A 26,439-nucleotide genomic window follows, 5' to 3' on the forward strand; every position below is an offset into this window, starting at 1 on the left:
GGGAGGCTATGCATGCGGGGGAAAGGTTGGGGTTATACGAGACATCTCTTAATCTATTTCTTAATTTCTCTGTAAACTTTCGTCTGTCAGAAAATATAAAGCTTATTAAAAATGTAACAGAAGCTTTAGGAGGACAAGGAATATCAAATTATAAGGTCAAACATAAGTGTTTTGCTGTCCTAGAAAGAATAAATATAGAGAACGGAGCAAAGATTCAATGTTTGAGTTCACAGTGACTGAGGATTTTTCAGAACTGATGAAAGACATGAATTCACATGTACAGGAAGCACAAAGTATACCAAGCAGAATAAATACAAAGAAATCTACACCTAGGCAGTTGCAGAATACTTTAAAAAGAAAAAAATCTCAAAGAAGCTAGAAAGAAAAGAGAGATCACCTGCAGAAAAATCACCTCAATTAGACTGATGCATACTTCACAACAGCAAAAATGCAAGCCAGAGGATATTGGAATATCTTCAAGTTGACAGTGAGAAACAGAGAGAGAAGATAACTTTGAACTATGTGCCCATAAAAACAAATTTTTAAGAAAGAAGGTGAAAGACATTTTCAGAAAAATAAGAACAGAAGAAGTTAACCACCAATACATCTTTACTAATGGAGATTTTGAAAGATGTACTTACAGAAAAGGGAAAATGACCTCAAAAGTGTGATGTTCAAGGAAGAAGGGAGAGCAAAAAAACTGGTAAAATGCAGGTAAGTTGGGGAAAAAAACTATCTACAGAAAATAGAAATGTTGATAACAGGTCTAATTTGTAGAGGTTAAAAAAAAAACTACAGAGACAACAGTAAGTCAGGAGGGAATAATTGGAGTAGAGTGTTCTAAGGTCCTTATATTTATTTTTTGAGTATGCATAACAAAATTTCAAGAATAATCTCTAAAAGAACAGAAATAGTGTGTTACTTCCAAACTAGTATAGGGAAAAACTGGAATGAGAAAGCAAAGAGATTTAAACGTTTTGAAGCAAAAAAGGCAAAGGATAAAGGCATAGGAGAGAGCAGGTCAAATGAAAAATACAAAATAAGGGGCATATATGTTCAAATAGATCAGTATTTATCAGTACTAATAATAAATATAAATGGTCTCAAGTTGCCACTTAAGAGCCAAAACTGATAGATTATTTTGTTCTCCAAAAAAAATAAATAAATAAAAACCTAGATATATATTGTTTACTTGAGCAATTAAAAAGATTGGGATATGGAAAGGCTGAAAGTAAAAGGATAGAAAATATACCAAGCAAATACTTGAGAAAAAAAATTAGAGTAGTTACATAAATAGAAATAAAAGGCTTTAATTCAAGAGGATTATAAACAGTGAAGAGAGTTACTACACAACACTAAAAAGCTCATTTAATAATGAAAATGAAATTATTATGAAGCTGTGTGCCCCTAGTAAAATAACCTCAAAATTTACAAAGCAAATATTGGTAGAATTAGAGGGTGAAACTGACAAATATCATGTAGGTGAGAGATTTTAACAGACTTCTCTGAATTCTGGATAGGCTGAGCAGACAAAAAAAGTAAAATAGAAAAGTTTTAATGACTATGTGTTATAGATGATCTGTACCCATCAATTAGAACATATACACTCTCAACCCTACAAGACCTGCAACCCTGTAAGACCAAACAAACAAAACAGAACAAAACCACTGATCATATACTAAACCATAAAGCAAATCTCAACACATTTTAAAGAAGTGGTATCATATCAAGCACTGTGGTGGTTTTAAAACATGTCACAAAGTCTTTTGCAGTCCTCTTATCAAATGATGGAATCAGTGTCCCCTCTCCTTGAACCCAAGTGGTCCTTGTAATGTTCAATGACTGGACTGTGGCACAAAAAACTGCTTTACTTCCAAGGTGGATTAGAGGTCCTGTAGCTTCAGCAAGTTTTCTTTGGACACTTGCTCATGCTGGAGTCTTCCATGTAAGAAGTTTCGCTATCCCAAGTCTCTGATGTGGAGCCTCCAAAAGGAAAGGCCAGAGAGAGACAGAGAGAGAGATGCCGGAGGAACTCCAGCTGTTTTAGCCCACAGCTGTTTTCAGTTTTCCCAGCCCAGGCACCAGTCATATGAAAGGAGAAGCCTTTGAGAGAGGCTAACTCCAGCTAACATTTGACTGCAACTGCCCAAGAGACCCTGAGGAATGCCACGGAATGCCTTGCCGAGTCCAGGCAATTCCCAGATCCACGAGGAAAATGCATAACCAACTACTGTTGTTTTATGTCCCTGTCTTGGGATAATTTCTTATACAGAAACAGATAACCGGAACAGTCACATTCTCTGATCAAAACACAATTAAGTTAGAAGTCAGTAACAACAATATACATTTTAAATATTTTTACTTATAATTTTAAATATCTTATGATTCAAGAAGAAATTATACTGAAAAAATTTAAGTACTGAATGAAAGTGAAAGTAATGCATATTTAAACATGTGAAATACAGTGGAAACCAGTGTTTGATGAAATATATACGCTTAACTGTTTATATTAGCAAAGAAGAAAGGCTAAATATTAATTAAGTACCCAGCTCAGAAAAAGAACAAAATTAACTCAAAGAAAGCAAAACAAAGGAATTAATAAACAAAAGAGCAGTAATTAGTATAAATTAGAAGATATGAAAGGCAGGGAAAACAAATAATGAATAAACATATGGCAAAAGGCTTTGACTAGTTAGTAATAAAATAATGCAAATCAAGACCATAATTAGCTACCATTTTACATATGCTGTATTTACAATGAAAACGCATGACAATGCCAAGTGTTGTAAAGGTGAGAATCTATATATATTGCTGATTCAGCCTCTTAGGAAAACAATTTTACATTCATTTTAAAGCTGAGCACTGACTATGCTATGATCCAGTAATTCTGCTCTGAGGTTTGTACCCTAGAGAAACTTCTGCATCTGTGCATCTAGAAAACTCAAGAATGTTTACAGTTACATTATACTAGGAAGAACTGGAACTAATCTAAATGTCCATCAACTGGAGCGTGCATCCTTTAAAATGGCATATTTACACAGTGGAATATTACACAGAAGTGAAAATAAGTGAGCCATAGCTACATCAACAATATGGATAAATCTTTGAAACAATGTTGAGTGAAACAGCATCATTAAAAATAAAGTGCTTACATGGAAAAAAAATGATAAAATGTGAAGAGAATGATAAATTCAACATTCAGGATTGTGACAGCCTCTGGTGCAAGGCAGGGAGAACAGACTAGGAAGAGTGCATGAGTAGCTTTAACGGGAAAGGTATTTCTACTTGTCAGTTAGGTTTTAGGCTAACAGTCGTTTTATTATTATGCTTTAAAATTTATATTCACATATATTTTCTTGTTGGTATTAAATATAATATCATTAAGATTTTAAAAGAGAAATAATGTTGGATAAAGTTTATTACAATCATAAGAAAATCAACTTAAGAGTCAGATCCAGATTTAAATCCTGAAGCTGGCATTTACTTGCTGCATTACCTTGGAAAAGTTACTTTATCTTCAAATCTTACTTTCCTCATCCATTACATGGCAATAATAATACCTCACTGGGTAGTTGTGAGGATTAAAATGGACTATGTTTATAAAGGGCTCAATATATACTTATGAACTTGGTAAGCAATAGGAACTAAAACTTTAACTCAAAATCTGTTTTGGGGGTGTGTGTGTTTCATCTGTTTAGGCTCTTCAAACACTAATATTTATAGCTGTATTGTATTACACTGCCATTTTACCTGTGTCTTAAAAAGATTCTTTCTCTTTTAATTATTGTACTAGTTATCTTCTGTTGCAGTGTTATTATTGAAAAGTTCCAGACCTAATGAACTAGTGATAATGAAAATAATAATCAGTAACTTTTTAATATCTGAATTTGTCATTCAAAGCAATTCCCATATCCGTCTTATTTCTTCCTTTTTTTCATTTATTTTCATTTGCATAATGAAAGCTAAATAATATTAATAATAACAATAATGAAAACAATAGTAATAGTAATTTTACTCAGTAAAGGGACATCTACTTTCCAACGTTATAGTTTACTCCTGTCACTTAGCATAAGACGTGAGTCTTCCATATTTATTTCTGTTCTATGTTTAAAAAAAAAAGTATGTTATATTGCTATTGCTCATGCTATTAGGATGTTTAAAGTCGGGAGGATAAAAGTCTAAGATAGGGTTATGAAAAGGTTTATAATATTCCTTAGCATAACATTCAGAGGGAAAAGCAAACCAGGATATTTAATCTGGAAGTGACAAGGCATTCTTGGTTAGTTTTGACTTAATCTGGTCCTGAGATAGCCCTGCTCCTAAATGGCACTTTGAAATCTACATGGAATTTAGAAAGAATGAAGGAACACTCACAAACGCGCTATAACTTTTAAATCTCTCTGGGATGATCAATCTAATGCTAGGCAAGATGAAGGCAAAGGGCTTTTATTAGCATCCTCCAAACAGTGTTAAATATGAATCAATCATCTCACAATTTATATATTTTTTTCTTTATTTCCGCGGTAGGGTGGGTTTGCATGTCTGTGTCATGACTTCAGTCAAAAAAAAAGGTTTTCCTCATGAGGCTATAATAGAAACTGAACATATCAGTTGTATCTCTGGGATTCTTCCTCAGAACTAAGCTTTTAAATAACAATCTCAGTCTCCTGGGGGAGTGAGAGATCTAACCAAAAATGCTGACCTAAATAAATCTCCAGTGCAGAACAGAAGAAAGGCAAATTTAGGGAAGTTAAATTAGTATGCGTGGCTTTCCTTTTCCCTTTTCAAAATGAATTGAGTGCTTCTCTGTACTAACAGCTTTGTGACCCAGATTGTTCTGTCCCAGCAGCTTTTATTCCCTCCAACACCAACCTTACATTTTAAAATCCAAACAAGAAGTTCTTTCATGCTGATTTTCATGCTGACAATGCTTAACCTGTGGATACTCCACAGTTAGGGAGAAGCAGGGGCCCTAACCTGGAAGTTACATGTGTGAAGGAGCAGGTCTACTGCAACTGAGGCTAAGGGTTAAATGGTGTTTGCCAGGAGGATGTCAGGGATGTAATACACCTGATTGATTTTGGTTTCTAGGCCACTAACAGCCAAGCAGGGACTATAGGGAGAAACTTCAACTAAATTCTGAGTGTGTGTGTGTGTGTGTGTGTGTGTGTGTACACTGGTGCTTGTGATACATAAATGGGGCATGAACATGCTAGTACTTCTTCATAGAGGGCTTAAGAGATTTTTTTCCTAAAGACTTCAGCCTAACCTTCTAGCCTTGATGTGCTCACTTCTCACTCTTCCAGACATTTTCTGGACAGCAAACACCCAGTTGATCAGTAATAGGGTGGATAATACTTTTTTTTTTGATACTGATCGGAAATCTCGCAGCAGAAACAAAATACTAAAGGCACAGTCTTAACTCCTAGTCTCCTGACAAAGCTGAACTCAAGCAAAGTTTCAAAGCCCCTCCATTCGCACTTGTTCAAATCACACCCAAGAATCAAGCTGTTTTTCCTAACTTCTTGCCCATATATGAACCTATTATTTTCGTTTAATTTCCCTGAAATTTCAAAACAGCGCGACTAAGCTGCCCCATTATAGTCTGAGCTTAATAATTGCCTCACTTCCTGCTCTCAGAGCTAGCTCTGAAACAGTCTCTTTCTTTCCTAGGGACAAACTTTCTGACTCCACTTCTCTCGCTCCCTAGCCCTTTGTTGAGGCCATGCCCCCCTCACTGTCAGTTCATCACATTTTCATATTTGTTCTCTCTTTATTGGCTCCTCACCTTATTCTACACAGTCTGGTCCAGGTCCTGCCTGGTTCTGTGCAGACCCACCTGCAGTTCACTCTTCCCAGACAAACAAAGACAACATTAATGTTTCTCAAGGGCTCTTTTATAGTTGAGATTTTTTCCTGCATCTTCCAGAAAGGCGAAAAGATCTGTAAACCTGGCCAGCCTTACCACCAGTCGGAAGAACATCTGTACAGAGGAGGGAATGAGATATAAAAAAACTGATATCCCAACTGCCAGGGGCTGGAGTAAAACAGGAGACTGTGAGACCAAAGGCTCCATTAACTGTCACCAGGGTCATTGGGCCTCTTATTTGCACTTGTAGGGGGAAGGCGTTGCCTAAATGAATTACTCTCAGAGTCCGAGACTGAGACTTCACGCTGCTGGTAACCACAGCACTTGTCTGTAGAACTCTTCTGAAGGATGCAGCAGGCATTTCCCAAGATCTGTCAGCTCTGGGCCAGGATTTAATCAGCCATTTGTCTCTGAAGGATGTAATACTGCCCATAAAACTAACACCACCTAAATGTCTTTTGTAGTTTAGGTGTGTGTGTGTGTGTGTGTGTGTGTGTGTGTGTGTGAACATACATCCATCCCCCAACCCTCTTAGCAGCTTAAGGGAAACGTATAGGAAAGACAGGACTATGCGTTGGGTTGGGGGAGGCTCTATGACTTCTTTTATTACTCGTCATCTATTTCTAACAACCATTTTTTATTAGAAGAAGTTTAATGAGTGTTTTCTTTTAAAATTCATCTCACCCTAAATGTAATCAAGGAGTCATAACCAAGGAGCACAAACACAGAAGAAGAACTGTAATGGCTTGCCCAGCAGGCCCAATTATTCCTTTAAAGGTATATTTCTTTATTCTAGTTGCACTCGGCAGTGATTGAGAGGATGGTGGTTAGTAATAAGGGTTTCATTGTCTCTTCTTCCCCTTTGCCCGCACTCCAATTGCTCACTCCATGGCACTTTACACACCCTCTGGAGGATCCCCGGTGTGGAAGCCTGGTCATGTGCTCTTTGGTACAAACACGAGACTGGGAGACACAGGACCAGCTGGCTGTAAAAGAAAGGAGCTGGGGATGGCTTTAATATCCTGTTAGACAGACGCATGACAGATTAGCGGGGAACTCCTTCCTTCTCAGGAAACCAGGCCTCTGGCTATAGCTTTGTAAGAGCTCCGTCTTAGATCTTTATAAACACTTTCGCCCTGAACTTTAAAGGACCCATGCTTTTCAGCAATAGTTTAATGCCCATGAAACAAAAACTCAGATAAAGGGTTCAAGCATAAAATCGTATTGAAGGGTCTGATTTCTCAAGATGCTTTCTACACACTCAGACTTCATGTCCACAAAAAGATTTCAACAGTGAACTTTTTCATCAGAGAAAATACCAGCCTTAAAAATGCTCAAGCCTCTGTATGTGATTTTGAATCGCGATTGTTTTAATGAAATACAATTTGCTCCTTTAGGGACGGGTTATAGTCAAGGCCCTCCGTTAAGAGTCCTGGAGAAGAGATGTTTAAAGATGGAGCAAGGCAGTTGGAACGTGATAACTAGGGTTACAGGGATTGGAACCAGATGCTTATGAAACATCTGAGGAAGATGAATTGTACAGAAGGGAATGTGAACCCTGTGTAAAGATCTGTGGGCATATGTCTGAAAAAAGTGGACACAAAAGAAGACCTGAATACATAAACGAAGCACATGATATTTACTTGGGAAGACAATATTTATATGTTGGTTCTCCTTTAATTAATCCATCAATTTAGTGAAGTACCAATAAAAACAAGAGTACGTTTTAAGAATAATGATCACTAATACGTATTGCGTTCTATGTCCCATACTTTCTGAGTATTTTCATCTCTTAAATAGTTTAATCCCTCAATAATCTTATGATTATTCATTTCCTCATTATATAAATGAGGAATTTAGGCAGAGTTTAAGCAACCTGCTTAAGGTCACACAGCCAGTCAGCAGCAGAACCGACATTTAAACCAAACTCTAGAGCTTAAGCATCATCTGTACTTTCAAGTCAATGGAATTGAATAGTGAGTCTAGAAATTGACTTAAATAGAGGATTTAGATAACTTTACTAAATGTAGCACTGCATAACAGAAGGAGGAGGATGATCATTCAATACCTAAAATTGAAAATCGAGGCACCTAAGTAGACATGTGGAAACAAAGTTGAACCCTAGCCCACTTTTTACCCTAAAGCATTTTTCAAATGTATCAAGGATTTAAAAATGTAAAACGAAAAGAAAACTATCTGAAGAAAATCCAGGTGACTGGATAATAGGAGTTGGGGGAAGACAATTTTACGTTTTATACTATTGTGCATTTATTGTCTATTAAAATTAATCCTTTTAAAAGAGAAAGAAAAGAAAGTGGTAGGACTACTCATGAGGGTGTGTGTGTGTGTGTGTGTGTGTGCAAATTAATGCTAGTGCTATTCAGACCTGTTCCTGAAGGAACAGATCTCTGGAGGTTTCCTCTACCCAGAAAGATGTGGCTATCTTGTGTCTATTTCTATGTGATGTTACAGATGGTTCACTTTTTCTCCTTTTTAATTAAATGAACAGTATGAACTTTTGAGAGACGGTGCTAGAATTTGAGGCATGCTTTGCAGAAGTTCAGCACCTGTAAAAAGTGGCCATTATGCCAGATTTTGTGAAGTTTACATCTTGATCCGTAAGATGTGTTGTGAAATGGCAGATAGTAAGTAGTAAGGCACTGTTAACCCTGGTTGACAAGTTTGTGTGCTTTTTCTGAGAGGCACATATCATTCCCTTGGGTTCATTTGCAGGTTTTTGGATAGAATACAATAATTCTGAGTTTATAAATATGTACCCCAAAAAATGATTTAAAATATTTGATGGGTTCCAATGATATCTAAAAAAACTTTAATAAAGCATCTTTGTTTAGTGAAGTTACAGATCAGTAAAGGAAGCAACGGTTTTAATTTTTATAAAATATGGGGGCAACTATGAAAAATAAGTTGAACCATTCCCAGGCAAACATCAGTTTTTAGCAATATGATTGATTATAAGCTTTAATATGAAATGAATGTTGTATTTTCATTATGCCTAAGAAATGGCTGTATGCAACCACCTGGGACTTCATCAATTATCTGAAAAGCTGCTGCCATTTTTGCCGTGGGGAACTAGCTAGTGAGAGGAATTTGTTTTAAGCTTACGACAATAATAAGGCTTAGTAACTATTTTGGGCACTGCTCACTCTTAGGCATATTCCTTTCCAGTCTGTTGCCTCTGTACATTTTCCCTCTCCTGGGAATATTCTGTTATCTGCTTTAAAATGTATTATTTATTACACAGTTACATATATCTAGTGTGGAAAAAATACACAGTACAAATGATTAAGAAAAAAATAGAGAAACCACTTTATCTTCCATCAAGAAATAAGCACTATTAATATTTTGATATGTAGATGAGAGAACTCTATTATATAAATCATTTCCTTTTGAAAATGGAAAAAAAAACCTTATAATACATGTTCACATTTAGAAAATCAAATATAGAATTGAGTGAACTTAAAAGTGAAACCCCTCCATCTATTAAGGTAGCTAGTGTGATTATTCAAATCATTTTCTATGCAATTACTAGTATATTTTACATATTCTGCATATACCAATATAAACACTATTTTTTTGTTCACAAATTTCTGTTAACTGTTCTACAACTTGCTTTTAAAAATATACATACAATGTACACATCTTCATGTTAACGTATACAGATATACCCAATTTCTTTTAAAGTTTGTATAGAATTCTGTTAGATGGCTATATCCTAATTAACTAGCCCTCTATTGATGAACATCCACAATGTGCCGTGTCTGCTTTTTAACCGCTACAGCCCTGCTTCAGTGATGGTGCGTATAGCTTTGCAAGATGAGCACATGACAAAACCACCGCCTCCAAAAAACAAACGAAAAGAAAAAGAGACTATATGGTTGGACATCAACATTTTTAGCCTTAGAATATTAAATACTATAATTATAATGGATGTCCTAGTTTATCATTTATTTAGGTTTTAAACTTTTAATGTGCTTACGTTATAGAAAAAGCATGTTTCCCAGAACCAGATATTTTCAAAGCCTCGGGAAGTACCCTAAAATATTGAGATAAATGCTGTTCATTAAAAAAAAAAGTTAAACAGTCTAATATTTTTTAATAAGTTTCCCTCTATTTTAAATTATATTGTCTACTGGACTAACTTGTAATTTAAAGTCCCTCATTACAACTTTGTTGCAAACCTTACTACTTTAGGGTTCCCCCATATTTGAGATCTCCTACTAAATAATACTTATTGATGAAAACACAATAAAGATATCATTTAATAGTTCACATGAGGAATAAAAGAACCTAGGGCCACAGGTCAGTAGTCACTTATCTGAATATATTAACTATAAGCCAAAAGCCTATAAAATGGAATTTCAAACCTCCTAACTAGTTTTTGTTTGATAAAATTGAAACATTTTTGAATAGATTAAATGGAGAGTAATCCTGTTTAATTTTTCATTTTGACTCCTAATTTTAAAGATTTTTTAAAAGTAATGTGCTCTCTAGATTTATCTGGAATATGGCATCCTTCCTTTTTTGACTTTTCAAATTCGGGAAAATGTAATAATTTACGCTCCTGTTGTTTTGCCTCAATCAACCCAGCAGCTATAGTATTCAAGATGAATAATCTCTACAATGCAGTACTATTCTTTTCTACTGGAAAGTTCGTCTCTATTAATACATTGTTCAGCTCACTGGTAACCAACTGCTCCAACCCTTACCTCAAGCTGTGTCTTAGAGCAACTTCCTACCGTCAATATGATGCCCAAAAGGCCATCCTGAAGGATCTAAGTTACAGTCACACAAAGGATATTGAGTCCATCGTTTTGTTTTGTTCTGAACTTCTTCCCGCTGTGCCAAATGATTACAAGGTTACGAGGTTAAAGTGCTGGGTGCACTAGCTGCTTTTTATATCTGAGCTCTAACTTTGCCTTACATTGTTCTTTTGCCCTGTGACACGCCCTGAGGAAAACTCTTCTCTTCCTTCCCACCAGAGCCTAGAGAAACGCATTGAGTTTCTTCTGTCAGAAATTCTGACCCGAGTCACTGGTGGGTTATGTACTCTCACACTTCCTAACCCTTCCTTCCAGGGCTTTATCATAGTTGTTGGTTTGGAGAAGGAAAGGGTGGGTTCCTACATTTATAAACTCTAGAATAAGAGATTATAAAGAGTCCCAATGTCCCTGTATCTGATCTGGTTAAGGAGAATGTTTGCAACTCAAAAGTCAGAGATTTTAGGCAAAAGGCTTGCTGAGAGAGCATCCCTGGGTAGGATGCAGCCAGCATGTAATAACTACTCCAAGATCTGCTCAGGAGCAACCTGATGCCTCTGCCCCTTTGAAAGTGAAAACCTGGCTGGAGTCAATGTATATTTTCAGAGAATACATTAGGGAGAGAAAGAATAGCTACCTCCTATTACCTTTGTGAGGGAGTAACTTTTTTTTTTTTTTTTTTTTTTCAGGTAGGAAGGTTAAACTAAAACGCCAGGATTAACTGCAGTGACTAGAATTTGATTCCTAGACAGGAAGTGTAAACAATTATGTGAACAATGTGCATGCAGAACCTTCAGACTGATTTACTGGGAGCTCTGTGGGACTTGTCATGCATGTCGCTCCGACCTTGCAAACTCAATGACCTAAGTCAGAAGAGGCAGGGTGCTTGTCCTCACTGTAATTTACAAGTCAAGTGTGATCACCCACTGCAACTGTCTTTCTGTGTTTTTGGTAGAAACCATGTAAGTTTGCAACCCTCTGAACCTTAAGAACTCAGAGACCTTAAGACTCTTTGGGGGTGCAAAAGAAAAAAATAAAAACTTACATGTAATTTGAGGAGGTGGGGTTAGAGAAAGTGCAAGCATGGAAGTGAAACTGAGCCTGGAGGAGTCGGGAAAAGAAAATCACCACTGAGAAGAACATGTGTTTTTGCAAGAGAGCCGGAGAGTATTAGTTGGCTCCAGAGGGAACAATAGGAATAAGTTGAATAATTAAAAAACAAAAACAAATCAAGGGGGCAATGAGTAGAGGTAATTTAGCATTTGAAAAATTACAAAGCACTAGTAATCACCACATAGCTATTTATTGGCTTCTAAATCATAGGCTAACTGAGCTTAATCTAGGCAGGCTGAGTGAAGAAAGGTCAGACTGTCTGCCTTCACAAAAATAGTAAGTATATTACAGGGGCTGTGATCTAAAGGGGCAACTTCAAAAATGCCATGCTGAGCTCTAGAATCTAAATGTGTGACACTGTGACTAAATTTGATCTAAATGTAAGTCCTTGGAGATTCTCTGGTATACTTCTCACACTCTAAGTAGAAATTTAGCTCTTAGAATTTTCACTACATTTGGATCACAGTGATATTCTTTTTCCTTTCCCACTGGACCAATTCACATTTTTCCTCTCAATTTTTGTTTATCACACGTAATACTTGATAACAAAAATGAATTTTTTAAAAAGAAAATCTCTTACCAGTTTAGTTTATCCATTAGTTTATAGCAGTAGAATTCTTTGAAACTAGATAGCATGGGAATATTTCAGGGTTTGGAACTTGTGCATATAAACCAGCTGGGCTTTGTTTAAAATTTTAAAGCCTTCAAATATTTCACTGAAAGAAACCCAAGATATCTTTTTTTATAGATGTCAAGAGGTCACATTTTTATTGGTTCATCTGTATGTCACATAGAAAGTCTGCAATATTTTTAACCATAGTGGGTCTCTAGGTTCCCTGCCTAATCACCCTATATCATCAAGAGGGGTTAATTGTGAGTGTAATTTTTGTTAAAATATAGTACTTATTTACAGGAGCCACATTTAGTCAGACTTGTTCATCTTTCTGTTAAAAGGAATGCTATAAACACAAGAAGCAAACTTTTACACAGCACTTGCTCTTTACGGAGTAACCAGGTGACATTTCAATTTAGAAGCAGTTGTGCTGAAATAATTTGCATATTTGGGAGAAATTCAGGGTTATTCAGCTATACCTTTCCCCTAACTTCTTTATTCTCAGTGAAAGGAAAGAGGAACATGGTTGTCAGACAGGGGTGGTGAGGTTCTGGGATAGATAAGAGAGGGGGAAATGGATCCCATAGTATCAGGCAGTTCTTCCCCAGGGCAAACAGCATCTTAGGGGGTATCTGTGAAGCCTGATGATCATTTCTACAGAGAAATTTGGAACATTCTGCAGGAAGGGACATATGTGCTTATTTTCAGCTATAGCCCTGCTTCTCTTCCAGTGCTTTCTGTAAGGTTCTGCACTTAGTCTTGATTGCCAGTTCCTGTTCACAACCAACACACACACACACCCCTCTCTGTCTGTCTGTCTCACGTTTCTTTGATATCTCTGTATCACAGGGCAATGATTAGCTTCATTTTATGAAAGCATGAGATGAATCCAGGGTCACCTAGCATTGTCAACAGAAATAGGACCAGCATTTGAGAGTCAGACAAAGCATGAGCACCCTGCCTGGGATGAGAGGTGCCACTTCTGGGAACCAGAGCTATATTCATATAAACAGCTGCAGAATCTAGCAAGGAAATTTATGTAATTAGCAAAGCAGGCAGAGATAGGATTTTTGGCTTCAGATTCAAATTCCACTTCATGATTCCAAGGTGGAGAGCATTTTGTTATCTACCCACGTGGGACTGATTTCCCTCTTAGGCCTCTAAATCAAATACCAGTACTGTGGCAGCAGACCAAGAAACTATAAGAGATCAAGGCAGAAAATTCTCACGCGTCCACTCCCCAAAGCTTTGGGTTCACAGTTGCTAAGTGAAATTCTAACAAGGGAAGCAAAGCCGGGCATTTCATACTATTCCCCTTTTTAGGCAGAGGTGTCAGCCACCACAGAGGCCCAGGACTGGGCCACTTAGAATGACTCTCAAGCAGTGCCCTTCATCAAGGGATTGGGATATAACTGTGCATTCTTGCTTTGAGATCTTTCTATGGTGGAAGAAGGGACTTGGTTGGCTCTCCTTGTTCTGTGCCCTGACATGAAGCCTCAGAAATCCTCTCCCTTGCTTGAGGCACCATGTCATTCAACATCCCCTCTTTTGTTTATTTATTGCGCAACCTATAGGTGTATCACTTCAATTATAAACCCAGACAGGGGCTTTCCCCTCCCCATCCCCCCATCCCCCATTGCCTAATAACTTTCCTTGGGTGAGCTGGCATTGGTCCTATGGAACAGATCCCACACAGGTCCACCACCTCTCCAGGCGGCATCCAGGGCAACGTTTGCCTCCCTCCTAGAGCTCTTGATAGCTGAGCAGATGCATGGTCCTTGGAATGTTCTTTCAATGGGTGTGTGAATCTGAAGGGCAAACAGCACAGAGGAAGATAGGAGGAGATGAGGGAAGGAGTGGAAATCTACCAAGAAAAGGGGATGGGGGAGGGCCACAAGCATTGTAGCACCAGCTTTAAGCCATAAACCTTTGAGTCATAAAGAATAACTCTGATGAGTGGACCGAACGCTGTTTGACTCAGAGAGTATTTTAGTACCTGTCCCAGCTTGATTTGAAATCCTGACACGTTTCCCGTCACCTGCACGTGGCTTTCCCGAGGTGCTGCCCTCCTGGATTGGAGGCTCGGGGGTCCCGTCTCCATTTCACAGCACTCAGAGGGAGAGGGCCCTGGACGTGTCTCCCTACTTGCTACCTCTCTTCCTCTCTCTCTTACTTGGCATCTGTTACACCTCCAGAATGATTTGGCTTTGAAACCACAGAAAGCTTACTGCATGCTAATGCTCAGCTAAAAGAGAGGACTTTTCCCAGGGAGGGGAGAGGAACAGGTAATGGCTGTCAATGCCCTTCCCTGTCTTGGGGAAATACTATGTGGAGGAGGAGGTGGTGATTAGGATGGATTTGGGGTGTTGGCAGTGGGGGAGATAAACTTATAAAAGATTATTCTATATCTAACCTAACCTAATCTACTCTCCTCACCTTCAAGTTACCACCTATGTGCATGTGAAACAGAACTGAAACCTTGATGGATACATTTATTCACAACAGTAGCATAAATGGCTACAACAACAAAGGTAAAATTCTAAGCAGTTCTGAACGTGAGTGAAAGAATGGCAGGGATCTTTTAGGATAATCTGTGGGAGCTTTTCCAAAGAAAAGTCCTCATTCTGACCCTAAATTATCCCATACCCATCCCTCTTCTGGAGTAAGACTGAGTGGTTTATGTGCCTCTGTCACTGATGGAAATGTATCACATCCCTTAGAACAGTCCCTGGCCGGTATCCCTTCTGAGTTATAGAACATACAGAACGTATGGAACGACGGAGTGGACCGATGGCTAGGAGACTTGTTCTTCATGTAAAAGGTCCATAAATCACTACTTGTAGTATTTATAGGCTGAAGGGACAAACTATTTCACTCTGATATGTACAGTTATTAAAATACAGGTAGATGCTTTTGTGATGAATAAATTCATTTCAAAGAGCACTAAATTTATAGCAGCTTTTTTGGTACCGTATCTCAACCAACATGAAATAAAAGGAAAGGTAACATTCTGCAGGTATTTACACAAGTTTTTTCCTTTAATAAAGAATGTATAACTGAAAGGTTACAAACCACGACTAAAGAGTGCCTGCCTGGATAACAGAGACTTGATAAAACAAGCATGGTAGTTACTGTTACAGGAACAGCTTTGCTGCTTAGTAGAAACACCATAAGAAGGAGTTCAGGAAAAGATAAACAAGTGTAGGGCCCTGGAAGAGGAACTCTAACAATTTCAGAGATTGAAGAGAATCAAAGTAAAAGGAGTTATTGTCTGGCAGTTAAATGGTGGTAGACTATAGTTTTAAACAGCTGGGTTTGGGGATTCTTATATGCTAATCAAGATGGCAGAAAAGCTCTCCGAAGTCATTGTCTGCACTGGTGTATGAGGTTGACACCATGTAGCCTCCCTCAGACTGAGCCTCACTAAGTCATAAAACATATTACTTGGCCAGTAGTCAGCTCAGGTCCATCCTTTTATAATATTGCCACATTTACTTAATATAAGTTAAAACTGCAATATAGCACAAATATTAATTCATACCTTTATACACATTTTACTTGCATTCTGTTAGTATTAGATTGCTTGAGTGGTGAATTGTGTGATTAGCTGATCAACTTTGGGAGAAAGGAACATAATTCACTTAGTGTTCAGCATTGCCTGCAAGACTTCCCAGGAAGTGCCCAGGACCAAGAAATGATTTTGAAAATGGATGGTAAGCTCCTTATTCTAAGATTGGCAGACATTAAGGTGGAGGAAGAGTGGCTCCTCCAATCTCATTTGAGGGACTGAATGAAGTTCCTGCGGCAGCACTAGTTGGGGTAGTTCTGCCCCTGGTGTGTGTGTGGAGTAGGGTGGGAAGGTCATAGGTGGTCGTGCATTGTGGTGGGTGAAATGGCGGGAAGCAGAGGAAAGGTACTTACTGCTTCTAGAACAAGGTGGCTAAAGAGATTCTGTAGGCAGTTTGGGAGGAAAGAGATAGTAAGATCAAGATGGTACTCATGGCCCAGTGCGGTGAGGTATCAATCAAAGCAATCGGCTAGTCGCTGGGCAATATGACCTGATCTCTTCCCTTGGTTTCCTGGCATCTTTGTGACATCTCACCTCCTGATGTTCCCTTTGAAGACTTTCTGTGGCTTTGACTTTAAGCTGACCTTATCCATATGAAAATATTAACTAGGGACCATAAGTATGGGACACAGTATGGGACTTGGTCTAAAAACGTCACCCCTCTGGAGCTAGAAAGGCATACTCCAAGAAGACACTCATCTTTATACACCAGGGGAAAATCTTTCTGTAATAACCCAGAGACTTCTCCTTCAGAGCTTTTGTAAATGTTCTGCACAGAAACTGTTGATTGTGTTGAACCAGGATTAAAGTTGTCTGTCAGCTTGCATAATTCAGTGGAATAACCTGCAAAATTGTATGAGTAAAAAAGGAGCTACTATGATTGTGAAATTAAATCTGAATCAGAAGAGATTGAATCTGGATTTTCCACTCTCTGGTGGGTTTTGCTGTATTTTGGGAGCACAAGTCCATGTGTATATGATCGCCCTGGACATCAGTAAAGGAGATCACCATCAGAACAGGTGAGTTGCAGAATGGAGACATATGTGGCTCTGGGATTGGTTCTCAAGTTATTTTCTGTTTGTCGTTGGATTGTCAGATAAAATGCAGGATGCCTAGTGGCACTGGAATCTCAGACCTATATCAAGTAATTTTTTTAGTATAAGTATCACCCATCTGATAGTTGAGATATACTTATACTTAAAAAAAAAAACCTCATTATTTATCTGAAATCCAAATTTCATTGGGTGTTTGGTACTTTCATTTGCTAGATCTAGCAACCTTAATTTATCCTGTGGTCTTGATGGATTCTCAATGTTAAGTTAAAAAAGTAGATTAAAGAGAGATAAGTGGCCTCATTCAGGGGGGGATAAGTAGGCAAAGAATTTGAAGTGGTTTGGGCATGATGCACTGAAAGGATGGCTGCTAGGTAAATGGACTGAGCAGCAGTATTTCCATATTTCCAGACAGATTCTGACCTTGTCACAAAGTGCTCCAGTTCTGAGCACTTAGTTTCAACAGCCAGCTAGTGGTCTCTACTTGAATGTTCTGTTGGCACCTCTGACACAGTGCTGTTAGTTGTGAAGGTGGACGCGTGGCCAGGATTTCTGTTTGCCATGGCTCTTTTGGAAAGAAAGATTTGGCTTGGGTCCCTGAAACTTAAACTTACTTCAGCCACATTTTCCTGAAGAGTATAGCCAAAGCAGTGCAGGCTCCAATTAAAACATTAGCCTCCACACCTCCATGGATTCTCCTACCCTAGTGAAATGAGCTGACCACACATGAGTGGCAGTGATTCTCTTTCCACTCAGTCTTGTGGCCTTGACCAGAAGTAGGGCGAGTGGCCTCCTTGGGTCCATTTCCTTAAGCACACATCGTTACACTGGCTCACCTGGGTCACTCAGATGGTAAGACGAGTCCAGAAGGCAAATCCAAGAAAGTGTTTAATCCGGGTCCACTGCTATTACGCCCCCTAGAGGTATAGCCAGATACAATGTCACTAATTATGACACTGAGTCAGGGCAATTTCCTTAGAGGTGGGAAGGGGGCTGTAGAGGGTGGGAAGGAGTTATATTTCTGTATCTTAGAGTGGATGGCCAAAGAACACATTCTCAATTAAACTGACCATCTTTCCCCTTAGTCTTTCCTAAATGGCATGATATCATGCAAGTCACACAGGCTCAGATCCCTCCCATCTTTTTTGACCACCTACCCTTGCATGTTATTCTCTTCCCGCATAGCTGGTAAGTTATGAAGACCAACACATTTGACTTCTGCAGTGCATGTCCCATTGCCCTTGCTACTACCCTAATTCAAGCCATCATGACTTTTCATCAGAACCATCGGCCATCAACTAGTCTCCTTGTATCTGATGTCCTTGCTCTGTAAGTCACCTTATTTAAATGGATTAAATAAGCCAACTTATTTAGACTGCTAGCTAATTTTTCTCAAACACACCTCTGATTATGAGCGTGGCTGTTTAAAATCCTCCAGAGATTCCCCATCTCATACCAAGGCCACCTATGGGATAGGAAGCAGGTCAGGGCTGAAAGATGAGTCCAGAGGCTACTAGAAATTTGCTGCCCTGTGGCCCTGATTTGTCAGAGCTGGCAGGAAAGTGGGCAGGCTTCCTGAGCCATAAACCCACTTCCCTATGATGAAAATGAAGAGAGCGAAATTTTGTCCAGTTCATTTACTTTCAAAGGAAACAAAACCCCGAAAATGTATTGAATTCTGAACGAACAATCAAAAGGCTCCAAGTGGGCTGAACGAAACAACTAGAGGAAATGAACAAAAGACCTTTTCTAGTGGAAGGAATCTGTGTACATTCTAGGGTAAACACTCAGCAAGAAGATAATTCGGCAAATGGTTACAAAGGGAGTTAGGGGGGAAAGCACAAAAGCTAATAGAAGCAGACTTTGCTAAACCTCCCTTTGTCTTAACATTTCCTATGTTCTTAAGTCTAATTGGTTGAGACTTTTTCTCAAAGGCTGCAAGGGAATTTAATCTTCATGTTAGGGATTTGGGGACTCTTTAGTAAGCGACTCTGATTACACGGAATTACACATATTCTGTGTGTGACCTGGACCATAGCTCCCCTTGGATCTACCTGAGGTTTTTACACTTATTTCCCTAAGGATTAGGGATTAAAGTCGAATGGCTTCTCAGTGGGGAAAGCTGGGTATTTTATCTACTGGGTCTTGATGCTATTATTTGTTGCCTGATTGATGATGCCTGAAATCAGAGTCCAGCTCCTGAGGAGAGCACAGCTTTTCACGTGAGCCTTGCTATGTGAGAACTCACCATGGCAGTTACAAAAATCATTTTCTAATAACAGTAACAACTGCAATTGGATCAGTGACTGAACTCCAGAAGGAGCGCCAAAGAACAGTATTTATGGGGCCCATACAGTCCTGCAAATGGCATCACCTGTGTGGATTATTTTAGCCATTAAGTCTCCAACTGGCCATTTCATGAAACCCTGATTTAAAACAAAAGCAAAAACTAAACTTCTTATTTTTAGACCACTCAAACAATTTGGTCATTTCTAATATTACTGGGTACCATACTAAGTCTTATTTTGTTAAAAAAAAAATGTAACAGATCCATATTTTCTCTTCATTTCTCTTCATTCTACGAGGCCCCAAGACAAAAACTGTGTCATTAAGGCTTTTCTTAAATAAGCAGAGTAGCACAGATAGTTTTTATATTAGAGTGGCTTCTCTAGAGTGGCTTCTCTATAAAGGAATTTGTTAATATGATATTAGATGGCTTTCCAAAATTCAAATGGTTGCCTGGGCCAGTGTTATTTCCCAGATGAAATTCTTCTTCTCAGGGCTCTAGTCTGCCTTCAGATCTTGTCCCAGATACACTTCAGTTCTTCGGATCATCAGATGCCAGAAAGGAACCTCTAACAGGGTTTCAAAAATCTCTTTTACCTCCAACAGCAACCTGATGCTGTTTCTATTGTCCCTGTCATGAAAATAAATGAGACGAGTCTCCGAAATTGAGTTTTATGCTTAAAATACATAGATTAATGGTCAGGATATTATTGCCAACCAGGAAAGGGAGTGGAAAGGAACACAGGAACCTCAAAGGAAAGGAAAAGACACAGTATCTTTTGTTTTTTGTTCTGAGATGGAAATGAACCCTCTCCAGTCATGATAAGCCTCCTTTTGATCTTCCTCTTGGCATAAAGAGAGATAAACAACTGGATGTTTTACATTTGCTTTTAAAATTCAAAGTGAAGTCCACTGCAAACCAGTTGTTGGTATGCATTACTTTGGTCAGAGAGCCAGCCACACCAGTGACCTCATGATTCTATCTATCTGCTTTCCGAAGGACACCCCCAAATCCCCTGTAGCAGTCAGGAAATGAACTTGATGCTTAGAGAGCTGTTTTTCCTGAAGGTGGCCTTGTGGTTATGACTGCTGGGTGGAAGAGTCTAATTTATTATCACAATGTTGGGGGAGCTCAGACTCCTCTTTGCGTTGTAGCAAAGGTCATGGGTATAGGAAGTGGGAGTTAGAATTTTCTGTGAAGTTTATTATGAGTCCAGAAATAGTGCATAGGCATATATCTTTATTGTCACCACGTTATGGGTCAGAAGGAAATGTGACGTGTAGCACTTGGAAATTTGGGGGCTTTACTTCTGGACAGCTCAAGGTTAGAACCTAACAGAAACATGGCTCATTTTTAAGTTTTGATTTGTTTGCTTCTCATTGACCAACTATACCCAATGAGACAGTGTTTTCAGAATGTTTATATTTTAGTATCTAAGAACTAGAAAGAAGCAGTGGAATAGAATACTTTTTTTTTTTTGCTTTGCAGTTTGGATATACAGGGATTTAAACCTTGGCTCTGTTGTTGAATTACTTATGAGAACTTGGGCAAATTACTTAATCCCCCAGACTTCAGTGTTTTTGTAAAATGGAGAAATAATCACTACCTTGTAAGGGTTTATGGCTTTTAAATTTAGAGCTAATATGTATCAAATATCTTGGAATATTTCCTGGCTTTTAGTAGAAATGCAGTAATGATCAGCTCTTCTTACTAAAAAAACCACAACTGGTCAGGTATTATGATATCTAAATTTCAGTCCACACTTGGGTCCTAGAACTTGGTTGCAGGTTTGGTCAAGTCTTAACCTATGGAACCTCAGTTGCCTTCTTAGAAAAATGAAAGAAGTGGTCTAAATAAGGATTCAAAAAAAAAGCCTGTTAGTGTTATTGCCTTTCATCAAATTCTCCAAGGGATTAAGAATATGGAAGACCATTTCATGACTTAGGTCACTTAAGCACTAAAATTCTGTGATTTATGAAATAAAGCTGATTTCAAGCTTATTTAATGTAAAATTTTAATTTTTGCTAACTGTTATTAGGACATGCTATGCTAGAGATGGCTATTGATGTATATAAAATTCTTTAGAGGTAAAAGATATGATGGATGTATTTTACATGCTCCTTAATATTTGAAGAGTCAATGGTTCTTGGATGATCAGTTAAACACAATGGAATGTCTCATTTAAACTGCAGTCATAGTCACTAGAAAGGAAATAAACTGAACAGTCTTTCATAGTCATTAGAAATTGATAGAAGTCTTATGACTTGAGAGTTAGTAAGATGTAAATGGGAAAGTACTATTGATGCCAGAAGACCACTCTGAAAATATGTTTCTATACATTACAGAAAGCATGGACTATTTTGCGGACATCTAATGCTAGAGGAATAGAGTCATTTAGGGTGTCTGGTGAGAAAAACGAAACCTAGAGGTTTGAGCCTACAGGTCCAACCTTTCATATACTGCTCAAAAGAAGTGAGATCCACAGGAGACTACTTTGTGGGCCGAGGGCTCCTACAGGTCCAAAATCCCATGACTTATGAAATATAACCTCACTTAGCACTATTGAGTATATTAATTCCACTTTTATTTACTGGTTATTAGCACATGCTATGGGTAGCAATCTCAGAAGCTGCTGAAACAGTGGGAGAAAGTAACTTGCTAAGCTTGTCAAAGATTTAGAAATCCTTCAATGGTGGAGGAGAAAAAAGCAAAAATACCCTTCCTCCTCCAGTTATGACTTGAGGATGAAGGCAAGAAAGGAAGAAATGAGGACCTGCTGCGAAGTTATCATCTCCTCCCAATAGACTGTCAAGAGTTTTTATGAAGGACTAAATGAAGTTTTCCAGAATGGTATGATTTATGTCAGTTAGGCGGAACTGACCTAGGTTTATTCTTATTTTCAATTCATATGATTAAAAAAAAATTTTTTAATAGATGCAAAGTCATTGGGGACTGAGAGTTCACTGAGCTTCCATAGACACTCCATTTCCTCTTCAAACATTGCTCTCCTCCATGAGAAAATGGGTTTCTATGTAAGGTCTATATAGCAGCTAATTATAAAGGGCACTCACTGCTCAAGATTACTTTCAGGCTTAAATCTCTTGAGGGAAGTCGGTGTTTCTAGCACAGGTGATGCTCTAGGTGAGGACCTCTTTGTGGAGGAAAGAAAGGAAGAAGTTTGGGTCCAAAGTGAATTCCTAATCAATCCTACTGCTGCAGCCATAGGAGTGCCTGACCTTGGGAGCGGGCTTACGTCCACGGCAGAGCAGAGCTCAAGATTAGTTTATGGACTCAGGAGTAAGTCTAAGATCAGTAAGTCTACACGCAATCACCCCCATAAAAAAGCTGATCCTAATAACATCAACCCAAGAAGAACAATAATTATGCTTCATCTATATGGCGCCATGCTTTTGAGAAAAAAATATATTTTTATAGACATCGTTTGGGGGTGCTATTTTTATAACTAATTTATAGTCTGGGGAGTTAAAGATGTAATTATTTATTTTAAGAGTTAAATTCCTAGCCTTGTAAGATGCTTACGCAAATGTTTCCATAATATACTTTCAGCATCACTAACAGAGACCCATGACAGGGTGTGGCCAGTGGATCCTTGAACCAAAATCCCTGGTAGAAAAGTATTTGAATCACAGAAACCAAGGGAAGGAAATCAACAGTTACTTAGCACCTAGTAAGTTCCAAACACAAAGCGCTGGAGTTTAAACACTTTGTAGCTCATTTATGCCTCACATTTAATCATTTCCTGTGAGATAAATAGTATTTTAGCATTATTGTTATGGTAGGATTAAATGAGGCCATATGTGTAAAGCATTTAGATCTGTTTCGAAAACAGCAATCCTTCAATAAATGTTAGCCACTATTATAATTCTCTTTTATAGATGATGCAGTTCAGACTCAGTTTATTTTAGGGACTTCTTCAACTCACACAGCAAGTGACAAAATAGGGTTCTGAACTTGCCTCATTTCAGTTGGTCAGGAATAGGTACTATGTTGAGCAAACTTCTGTTACAGATTTGTATGGTGGTTCAACAATCAGAAAATGGAAGTTCTGTTCCTCAGTAGCTTAACTGATCTAACAGGAGTTTACAAACCCATACCAAAAAGAACACAGGAATCAGCTCCTAGCATATTCCAGAGACTGCAGGATTCAATTTAACAGACCTCAGATTACTCTCAACATTCTGAGTTCTTTGTGTTTTGTTAATTTCTGCTGCTTCTCCAACTTTCTCAATTTGATGTGCCGCTTCTCTGATTATAGACCCTGACTAGGTCACACAAAAATCATTAGTCTGTATAAAATGTTCCCTTTTCTCTATATGCTTAATGGTAACTGACACTGTATTTCTTCCAAGCACAGTTAGAATGATTGTTTTTAAATGTTTTGAACTCTGAGTAAACATACACATGTGAAAAATCAACAAATATTTTTTGAAAGGTACTTTCTGGAATTGTCTTGACTATCTCAAAGTGAACATGGATTTGAGCCCTATTTTTAAAGATCCTCGTCAGAGGATTGGCTTCTTGCAAACCGGTGGGGGAGCCTCTTTCTGGACACCCTCCAGTTTTCTCTGCACTCACGTGGGATGGGAATTAAAGCTCTCCACGTAGTCTCCCTTTTCAGACCAATGTGATTACTTAACTTTTGGTGCTTCTAAAGAAACCAAATAATGTTTCTTTTTCTTTCTTTGTTCTGCCTCTTTTTTTCAGCTACTGGATTAAGGATAAAACTATTTAGTTTATTGAATTTAAAGTACATTGAACCTAGGAATTTGGAATGATCTGAGAATTAGAATCCATTTTGGAACCTGTATTCATTTAGCTGGTCCGTGGCTCCACCAAATGTTAAACCATAAATAGAGTCCACTTTTTTTACCTTAAACATTGCAGACAGATGTTCAAGTGCTTATCTTCAACTTTTAACCATCTGTCCACACTCTCACTTTTCTCTTGTTTTATAAACACCTATTAAAAAAAAAACCCAACCATATCTTTGAAATAATTATAGACTGATAAGAAGTCACAAAAACAGTCCCAAGCATCACTCAGCTTTCCCCAGTGTGCATTGTCAAAAACAGGAAATTGACTGGCATAATGCAATTAACGAGACTACAGATTTTAGTCATCTTTAGACTGATTTCACAATTTTTTGCATGCCCTCATTAAAAAAAAGTCTTTGTGGATAATTCTATCACCCTAGATCACATGTATGTATAGATTCCTGTAACCCATCACCATGATCAAGACGGAGAACTGTTCTGTCACCACAAGGGAATTCTCCTCTGCCGTTCCTTTAAAGTCACACCCTACCCCCTTTCCTCACCCCTGCAAGCACTTCTCTCTTCTCTGTTTCAATAATTTTGTCTTTCACAGAATATTATATTCATGGAGTCCTGCAGTTTGTATTACTTTTTTAGTATGGGAGGTGAGGATTCTACCACCAAACCACCAATGCTACTTTTTTATTATAAATAGAGAATAAACTTACATATTTTTTATAGATGAATCTCTAAAACTCAAACTTCACAGGATCTTATTTTGTTAAATTGTGCTTCTAGCTTCCTGCTTTGTTTTTCTGGACATGCATTTTTTTACTGTATTTCATAAAAATAAATATATTACAATCGGGTCAGGACCTGGCTTGGTTTTATGGCTCTGGAAGCAAAATTTTAATATGCTTTTTATTTGTTCTCCATTTTCTCTAGGGAAAAAAAAAAAGGAAATAAGTTTTAAATTGCTGAGAGAAGGATGACAATTGCCTACAAATAAGAACTTTCTTTGTTATACAAAAGATGGCTGTGGGAAGTAGATTAATGTCTCCCTCCTCTCCCACCTCTAATTCCATGTCCTAATGCCAGGAACCTAGGAAGAGGTTATGTTACATGGCAACAGAAAATTAAACTACAGATAGAAGTCAGTTAGCTAATCAGTTGACCTTCAGATGGGGACATTATCCTGGAATATCCAGGTAGGTGCAGGGTGATCACAGGGTCCTTACAAGTGGACCAGGGAGACAGGAGTGTGGAGGGACCCAGTGTGAGAAGAGCTTGCTGGCCATTGCCGGCTTTGAAGATGAGGGGGCCATGAGCTAAGGAACATGGGGTGGCCTCTGGATGCTGGAAAGGCAAGGATTCCCCCATTGAGCTTCCAGAAAGGAGTGCAGCCCTCCCAACAACTTGAAGGAAGGGGGCCCAGGGAGACTCTTTTCGGACTTCTGACTTTCAGCACCGTAAGATGATAAATTTGTAATTTTAAAAGTTTGTGTTAATTTTTTACACAAATAACAAATTTATTTGGTTATAAGCCATAGAAATGTGAAGTTAGGTGAAGTCATAGAAAACTAACACAAAGAAAACTTAAAACACAGAAAACTAACACATTAGAAAACTTAAAACAATTAGAGGAGATATTTTGTACAAATACTTCTCCATGATATTTAAGAACAGAATAAAATTTTTCTTGTCTAGACTGGTGGTGAGTTAGTAGGGAGATCTGACAGGAGATAGATCTATTTTTTTTATTGAAGTATAGCTGATTTACAGTGTTTTTTCCAAATTCCACTCACTCCATCCCAACTTGAGTGGCTTGTTGTGAAGTAAACACCAGGCATCACACATCATTTCATCCAAAATATTTCAGAATGTATCTCTACAAAAGCTAAATTTAAGTTTTAAAAAACTTAGCAGCAATCACACCTAAAAAATTAATGATAGTTTCTTATCATAATATCTACTAAATGTTCAAATTTCCTAACTCTCTCACACTTTTTAAATTTTTATTTTTTATAGTTGAGTATCAGAGTTGAACAAAATATTTTTAAGTGATAATAATATATTAGCCCATAAGTCTACTGACACTGAGGGTTTTGAAGCTAAGTTTTGTTTTAGAAACATATTTTGTTGGTTACTTGGGTTGCATGAAACTTCATAATATATTTCTCAACTTTCCTATTATTCTCTGGTAGTGTGCTTTTTTTTTTAATAAGAAGAGCTGAATATTGGATGATATGCCACTAATCTTCTGTGTCATTTGTTTACTTTGAGAAATAAAATTTTCATTATCTTCATAATCACGAGAACTAAGAAGCACATCAAGTTATTTAAATATAGCAGCTCTCAGCAAACTGAGTATATTGTTTATAGAA

The 26,439-nt window shown here is 38.0% G+C and overlaps 1 protein-coding gene across 9 annotated transcripts in view; it reads right to left on the reverse strand.

Annotated features, from left to right (window-relative positions):
- The window catches only part of DLC1 (DLC1 Rho GTPase activating protein), a 416,507-nt gene that overhangs the window by 54,190 nt on the left and 335,878 nt on the right, over nucleotides 1-26,439 (reverse strand). Inside the window, exon 7 of one of the 9 annotated variants that reach the window (XM_064477497.1) lies at nucleotides 14,018-14,181. The exons of the other annotated variants lie outside the window; for them this stretch is intronic. Within the exon in view, the coding sequence (XP_064333567.1) occupies nucleotides 14,165-14,181 (17 nt within the window). The 3' untranslated portion in view covers nucleotides 14,018-14,164. Of the gene's footprint in view, nucleotides 1-14,017; nucleotides 14,182-26,439 lie in introns of those variants that run through there. 9 annotated transcript variants of the gene reach the window in all.

The sequence above is a fragment of the Camelus dromedarius genome, chromosome 22 (genome assembly GCF_036321535.1).
Source record: "Camelus dromedarius isolate mCamDro1 chromosome 22, mCamDro1.pat, whole genome shotgun sequence".
NCBI lineage: Eukaryota > Metazoa > Chordata > Mammalia > Artiodactyla > Camelidae > Camelus > Camelus dromedarius.